This window comes from Arachis duranensis, chromosome 7 (assembly GCF_000817695.3).
Source record: "Arachis duranensis cultivar V14167 chromosome 7, aradu.V14167.gnm2.J7QH, whole genome shotgun sequence".
Classification (NCBI taxonomy): Eukaryota; Viridiplantae; Streptophyta; class Magnoliopsida; order Fabales; family Fabaceae; genus Arachis; species Arachis duranensis.
In genome coordinates this window covers 44,025,071-44,033,089 of record NC_029778.3, presented here as the reverse complement: position 1 = coordinate 44,033,089, position 8,019 = coordinate 44,025,071, and the positions used below count along the sequence as shown (strand labels likewise).

The window sequence follows — 8,019 nt, the reverse complement described above, 5'->3', positions numbered from 1 at the left end:
AGTGCTATATTTATACTTTAATTTAATACCATAAAATTTTTCATAAAAGATGTGAAGTGCCTTAATTTGGTTGGCCATGTTTCACAACATGTGCAAGAGCATACCATATACTTTGTTAATTTCCATCACAAAATAAATAAATAAATTTTGAAGATAAAAATAAAGAGCCACCGACCAGTAATGTAACCAGCAAGAGCATAACATACATAAATGGTTTTATACATATCTTATTATTAAGACAATTTGTTTTTCAACAAATCAAGCACCGTAATAAAATAATCATAAATACATAGAAACCTTGAACTCACTTGTCACCATACTAGGAATATTCTGTTCACATTCACAACACCACCCTCAACTTTTCGCAGCTCTAGAGAGAAGAGCAAACCAAGAAACGGCACATATTTATATATGAACAAGAAAAAAAGTCAAAAAATAAAAATAAAAAGAAAAATGAAAGAAAACTTGATCCCTGTAAATCTAGAAAGCCAGTAAGCCACCAACCTTTTTTCTCCAACAATTTATTGGAGACCTTAAAAGGAGAATAATAGCTTCATAATGGACCAAAACCTAACAAGAACTAGCACAAGATACAACCTATACCAGATAAAATGAACATTAGTTTTTTTGTTTTTTCTTCAGTTATTTTTCTTCTTTTCTTTCCTTGGAGCCTATTTGATCAGTGAAAATTCAGCTGTTTTATTTCCAATATCTTCTATTTTCAATAATTTTGTGAAGAAAAAATAAAACTAGTAAAAACCAATAAAATCTCATTTTCCGATTTATTTTTTCGTTCACAAAATTTTAAAAACAGAAAATAACGAAAACAAAACGTTTTCACAAACCAAACAGGTCCTTAGTCAGCGTCTTCGCAGACTAAGGGCAGTTGGGGTTTCTTCCAGGACCACCATAGTAGAAGTAATTGCCCCAATCATCAGCATTACCAGTTTTAACATTATAGCAGCTATCTTGCTCAGTGTAAATGCCTAGGTCCTTTGGAGCTCTAAGCTTGTTTTCGCCGTCGACAACCTGAATGTTCTTGAAGTAACTTGCTTTGCCAAAACCTTCATCAGGGAAATGGCCACTCCCCATTTGTGTTGAAGTATGTTGGCCATCAGACTCAGAATTCACAACTTCTCCCCCCCATTCAATCATTGAGGCACTGTCTGAGAGGTAAGAAAATAAAGATGCTGGCCAGTACCCAAGAACATGGTTGTTCCCAAATTGCATCCACCAGTTCCCTTCTTTTGGGTCCTACACAATAGTTTTTACCCTTGTAAAGAAACATCATATGGTACTATAACTCTATAGGCCTTTCTTTTGGAAACTATAAAGAAAAATTATGTTTTTATTTCTACTTGTGTAACAATAGACAAGTTCCTGGCCTCCTGGGTATTGATTCACTCTCTTATTTATTTAATGTGTATAAAAATAAAAAATATTAAATTAGTTGAGATGATGTGTGATTTATATTTTAACTAAAAGATTTTGGGTTCAAATTTTCAAAATAACAATTTTTTTTATAATGAAGGGTATTTTGGGGAAAGAAGTTGAACACCAACCCTTTTAATATGCCCGTTAAAAATAGTATATATTATGATATCTCCAATTTTTTAGTTCACAATAAAATTGTGTTATGAAGCAATTATTCCTGTATTTTAAAATGACATTTTTTTTCTATACTTTCTATTTACCTAAAATATGAGGATTGTGATTTGTGAGGATAAGTTTGTCCTTTTCTACTGTCTCAGCCCGTATTTTTTTTGTCATGGAACATACACCAAATGGGGGGCCTAAAATATTAAATTCATGGACATAAAAACCAAGGACATGCAAAATTACCAACGCATTCAGATATAATAGAGTTATTGTCAGAGATTCTCTTGATTTATAATTGAACAATGCATCTTCACATAACAGTTTAATAATTTATTTTAATATAAGTGGGGCATATTTTCATGCCAGAATGTCTATTATGAAGTGATAATATTATATATAACCAAAAAAAAAAAAATTGTAAATGTACCTTCCAGACCAGAATGCTAATATCATATTGGGAAGAACCATAGTTAGAAAGTGGGTAGATGCTAGCACCAAGGGCTATATCACTGTTAATTTGAATAAAGCCAGAACAGAGAAGATTGTAGCAACCAGTAGCTTGATATGCATCGCTCTGTCATGTTATTAAAAACAAAAATCAATTTCATGAAATACATAAGAAATTTATATAGTAAAAATAATAACAAGAGAGATTAAGAAAATGGGGTTTTGCATGAATTGGAAAACTCACTGTCCAATAAGTAAAGAGCCTTGTGTTATTATCTCCATACAAATCTGGGCTAACCTGATTGATTAAGAGAGAAGAAAAAGATAAGAATAGAAAATTAAATTAGATGAAACAATGATAGAAATCGGATCATAGTTTTAAGAGAGTTCTGATTACTGAATTAGAAAAATGTGCAGGCAGAAGATAACAATGGAAAAAGGGAAATTTATTTAAATTAAATAATAATATTTACCTGCCAACCTGCTTCAATACTGTTAAGATCTTGACCAAAAGAGCCACCAAGAATCCACATTTGAGAGAGGCTAAACTCATTTGGTTGTTGAATTCTAGGGTCCCAAACGTTTATGGTTGCTTTAGCTCCATAATACTTATCTCCTTCCACATAAACTATTGCATGCTGAATTCTCCAAAAACATAAAACAAAATTAATAAATAGAAGTGACAAATAAATAAACAGCTTTCAAGAAGTGCATATAATACAGAATTCGCCTGCAATTCAGCCCATGGCTATAGCTCAGCCATGGAAGAAACTAACGAGAAATGGAGACATGGCATTATACCTGGTGACCACTTTGAGTGAGGATATCAGGAAGAGGTTTTGCACTTGGCTGAGGAAAACTCTTTTGCTTCTTCTTCCCAAATCGCTGAATTGAGCTTGCCCTCAATATGTCTTCCTTCTTAGTCCTCCGGACCGGAATCGTTCCGTCCGGGCACCTTCCGTTTTGGTGCCACAGCTGAGCCACAGGGCTGGAACTTGAGGATACTTTGCTGTCTGCCAAAATTTTCCCTTCTGGATGGAAATTCTGTGGTTTCATCTGCACACCACATAAAAAAAAGTTAAACCTCATCATTATTTTTTGAAATTCAAACAGGAACAGAATAATTCGGTCCCCACATTTGAAAATTTCGATTTGAATTGCAGAAAAGAAAAATAAAAGAGAATTAAGATAACAAAGCGATTGTTAATTGCCTGAATTTTGTGATTCTTGAGGTCAGGATGATCAAAAGCTGGCTGGTGTGACATATGAACACAGTCAATGATATCCCCATCAGGACTCTGCTTTCAAGCAAAACCAAATACATAAGTTAGAAATCGCCAAAAAAAGAAAAAGGAAAATATCACACCATTTTTTTTAAACCAATTACGTAATTCTTAACAAAACCCTGAAAAAAAAGAAGCTTATTGAGAGAATCTCCATCACAACCACCAATGACAGACATTATAAGAAAGAAAGAAGCTCCCTTAAACGACAGTTACTCCATTTTGCAAATATCAATGACAACACAGTAATGCATAATCAAGATTAGAAAGTTGTAAGGCGAATTTTCATTCTTCTTTTTTTTTTTCTTCTATAATTTCTCTTTACCTTGATGGACTTAACAGGAGGCTTGTTCAAATTCTTCAAATGGTTCTGAACATTAAGCTTCTGACTGGAACCGCCGCCACCACTTCCACCACCGGTGGTGGCGGTGGTGGCTCTGCCACCAGAAACCAAAGGCACCAAAAGCAAGGAGAAAAAGAAGCAGAGCTGCACAATATTGTGAATTCCCAACTTGGCAGCCATTCCAGCTTCCAAATCCAAAAGCATGCAAATTTAATATCAAAATTCTCCCAAAATGGGTATTTAACTCACACACTCACATTCACTAACTCAGAGGCCACAAAACCCCAAAATAAACAAATGTATATCCTACTAATATTAATTATTTTTATTGTTTATAGTAACACACTTACACACAAACGAAAAAGGAGAATATAGTAAAAAGGCGCAATTAAATTAAATGGCCTTAAAAACTAGTATATGATGGGTTGTTAAAACAGCAACCTCCCTTTTCTTTAATATGAATAGAATTTCTAGCTCTTTCTATCTTCCCTTCTGCTTATCCTGCGCACCCCACTCACACACAAATCACGATACAAACAAAACATGCACTTTGACACAATGACACTGAGTGAGTGTGTGTGAGAGGAAGAGGGCCCTTTTGTATTCCAATATATTTCTATAATTTATTTATGTTTATATATGAATAAGTTGAATATTCTTTTTCCTTTTTTCTTTTATCCCCCCTCCCCCCTGTTTCTCTGTTCTGTTACTTATTTTGTAGTTTTGTTACTCAGAAGACAACAAAATAAACTGCCGACGCTTGGAATGGAAAAGACCCAGAGACGAGAGAAGAGGAGAGGTGAGAGAAATGGAGCGAAGGGCATTATTGGAATATAAAGAAAGTGAGGAAGAAAGAGAATAACGAAAGTATGTGGAAATGTATGGTGGCGTTGTGAGTGACATGGTACCATACTTTTCAAGTTTTCATATTTTATTTTTTTTAATAAAAAATAGAGAGACTCGAATTTACAATTTATAAACGAGTATAGAAAAATTATGTTATTTGTAAAAATATAAAAAATTTAAATTTTTTATGTATTTATTTTATATTTAATAAATAAAAATATTTAAAATTTTTTATTGATGATAAATTTATCATATATGCTAAGAGTACATATTAACTATACCTAAAATTTATATGTGATAAAAATTATTAATTAATTTATTATTTTATAATTTTATTAGTTTTTTAGAATTCAAATTAGTCAGTCTGTAGAGTGAGAAAGTCCCTTTGTGGATATGCAGTGTAGTTAGTAGTTACTACTTACTAGTTTCCCGCTATTACTAGAGTGCTGGTGACACGGTGTTTGGATAGAGTTACTGAAATGCCCTGGGTTCACGGGATCACAGTTATTTTCCCTAGTCACTCGCTACCTGTCTTTGTTTTGTTCTATTGTCTCTCGTATTCTTAGCTATGGAAGGGGATAAGTCGATAAGATTTATACTTTTAGAGGACAAGTTAAAAAAGGTTGAATTTGAATTTTGTTTCCATCGTAAAGTGAAGAGGGTTTTTATGAATAAAATGATAGAAGAAAAGCCGCAACTAAACTTTAGTGGGTTAAAGGAATTTGAACTCGTAACTACAGAGACCAACAAAATTAATTATTTAAAAATCTGAAGTTATAACCATTTGTAACAATCTTACTTCACTAATGATTAGTGAGCAAATTATTATTTGTAGAGTTTAATTTTTATACACAGTGTAGTGTGTGTTTGGATTAAAATTTATAAATAGGAGTTTGCATAAAATTAATTTTGCAAACTTGATCTTAATGAAAAGTAAGTTTGTGTTAAAGTAATTTATATTTGGCAATCTTTATATTAAAATAAATTATAGTAAAATAAATGTTGTTTAGATTACACTATTCAAAATCACTTTTAAATAAAAATTACTAAAATAGATATCAACTTAAATAATTTTTGTATATTATCTTTATCATTTTAATTTAAATGACAAAATATATTTTTAATCAAAACTAACAAAATATAAATTTTAGAGAGTACTAAGAATAATAAAAAAATTAAATATTTACTTTGGTAGTGATTGAAATAAATCAAAAAAATTTGATGATATTTTTTATATAGTATATTTTCAGTACTCTTAGTACTCCTTTTTAGTATGTTATATTTTTGTTTTTATTATTATTATTTACGATTAATTTTTTGTTTAATTTACTTTACCTAATAGGATTAATAAATTATATTATAAAAAAATAATACAAAACGAGGAAGAAAAAAATTACCACTCCAAATTATGTATGGATGGAGGAGGCCCCAGGTCATGTAACAAATGCATTCATTTTGGAGGAAAAACGAGCAAAGGATTCTCGACGGACGAGGGTAAATAAGCTAGTTCACAAAGTAAAAGGTAAAGCTAGAAGCGACAAAAAGGTTGAGATTTGGGATATGGAACATAGGCACTCTAACAGGAAAGTCCATGGAGGTGGTGGACACTATGACAAGGAGGAAGATTAACATTATGTGCCTACAAGAAACGAAATGGGTTGGTGCAAAGGCTAGGGAGTTGGATACTTCTGGTTTCAAACTTTGGTATACAGGAAAGGTGAAGAATAGGAATGGAGTTGGAATAATTGTGGATAAGCAGTGGAAGAAGGACGTAGTGGATGTCAAGAGGGTGGGAGATCGGATCATCTCTATCAAACTTGTGGTGAAGGGAGGTGCTTTCCATGTGATTAGCGCCTATGCACCGCAAGTGGGTTCGGACGAACAACACAAGATAAGATTTTGGGAGGATCTAGAGAGTTTGGTTCAAGACATACCTTTGGGAGATAAGATTTTCTTAGGAGGAGATTTAAATGGCCATGTTGGGAGAGAAGTGACTGGATATGGGAGTATTCACGGAGGCCATGGTTTCGGGGTAAAACTATTTTAGACTTTTCTTCAACCTTTGATCTTCTCATCGCAAATACATGTTTTAAAAAGAGAGACGAACATCTTATAACCTATAAGAGTGGCATGACAAGCTCTCAAATCGACTTCTTCTTGTTGAGGAGAGTCGATTGGAAATTTTGCATTAACTGTAAAATTATCCCAGGAGAGTTTGACAACACAACATAGGGTGCTCGTCATGGATTTTCACGTTGAGCAAAAGTTGAGAAAAAGACATCATACGAAGAACCCAAGGATGAGGTGGTGGCGGATGAAAGGTGAGGAACAAAGAAGCTTCCTAAGACGGGTAGGAGAAGAGGCAAAGTGGGATGGGAATGGAAGCGCGGAAGAGATGTGGAGGGAGATGGCATAAGTTATTAGAAGAACAGCAAAAGAAAGTTTTGGTGAATCTAAAGGAATAGGACCAAGAGACAAGGAGTCCTGGTGGTGGAATACGAGTATACAAGAAAAGATAAAGATAAAAAGGGAATGTTTTAAAGAGTGGTCTTTATGCCGCAATGCAGATAACTGGAAAAAATATAAGGCGGTTAAGAAAGAGACAAAAGTGGCTGTAAGTGAAGCAAGAACAAGAGCATATGAGGGTCTCTACCAGTCTTTCGGCATGAAAGAAGGAGAAAAAGGTATATATAGAATCGCAAAGAGCCGGAAAAGAAGAACGAGAGATTTGGATCAGGTTAAGTGCATAAAGGATAAGGATGGAGAGGTGTTGGCTCAAGAGGAGAAGATTAATGAAAGGTGGAAGAGTTACTTCTACGAGTTATTTATTGAGGGATAGAAGACTCTTTCAAGTCTTGGTCAATTATGCACAAGGGAAGAAGATCAAAACTTTGACTACTATCGAAAGATTCGAGAATTCGAGGTAAAAGATGCTCTAAAGCAGATGAAAAATGGCAGGGTAGTAGGACCTGATAATATCCCGATTGAGGTTTGGAAGGGTTGGAGAAAAAGGCATCAACTGGTTAACCAAGCTTTTTAATGAGATTTTAAGGTCAAAGAAGATGCCTGATGAGTGGAGAAAGAGCACCTTGGTACATGGTGCACGAAATTGTGATCAATACTTTTCACAACTCAATTAATCCCCGGTGATGAACCCAAAAACTTGGTGTTCAATACCATGGCATAAACACAACTTCGCACAACTAACCAGCAAGTGTACTGGGTCGTCCAAGTAATAAACCTTACGCGAGTAAGGGTCGATCCCACATAGATTGTTGGTATGAAGCAAGCTATGGTCACCTTGTAAATCTTAGTCAGGCAAACTCAAATGGTTATGGGTGATATACGAATAAAACATAAAGATAAAGATAGAGATACTTATGTAATTCATTGGTGGGAATTTCAGATAAGCGTATGAAAATGCTTGGTCCCTTCCGTCTCTTTGCTTTCCTACTGTCTTCATCCAATCCTTCTTACTCCTTTCCATGGCAAGCTGTATGC

The 8,019-nt window shown here is 34.0% G+C and overlaps 1 protein-coding gene across 1 annotated transcript; it reads right to left on the bottom strand.

Annotated features, from left to right (window-relative positions):
* Positions 1 to 203: 203 nt before the first annotated feature.
* Positions 204 to 4,492, bottom strand: LOC107458879 (uncharacterized). The gene is made up of 7 exons (XM_016077092.3): positions 3,655 to 4,492; positions 3,258 to 3,344; positions 2,848 to 3,102; positions 2,520 to 2,684; positions 2,291 to 2,344; positions 2,027 to 2,173; positions 204 to 1,254 (listed from the first exon to the last, which is right to left on the bottom strand). The coding sequence occupies exons 1-7, from the start codon at positions 3,874 to 3,876 to the stop codon at positions 877 to 879; spliced, it is 1,308 nt and encodes a 435-aa protein (XP_015932578.1). The 5' UTR covers positions 3,877 to 4,492; the 3' UTR covers positions 204 to 876.
* Positions 4,493 to 8,019: the final 3,527 nt, after the last annotated feature.

Excerpts from the sequence above, each read along its gene's own strand:
- LOC107458879 (XM_016077092.3), bottom strand. The coding sequence starts at position 3,876 with ATGCTTTTGGATTTGGAAGCTGGAATGGCTGCCAAGTTGGGAATTCAC. Across the intron at positions 3,103-3,257 it reads TCAAGAATCACAAAATTCAG|ATGAAACCACAGAATTTCCA; the intron begins GCAATTAACAAT and ends TGTGGTGTGCAG. Across the intron at positions 2,345-2,519 it reads GTATTGAAGCAGGTTGGCAG|GTTAGCCCAGATTTGTATGG; the intron begins GTAAATATTATT and ends TTAATCAATCAG.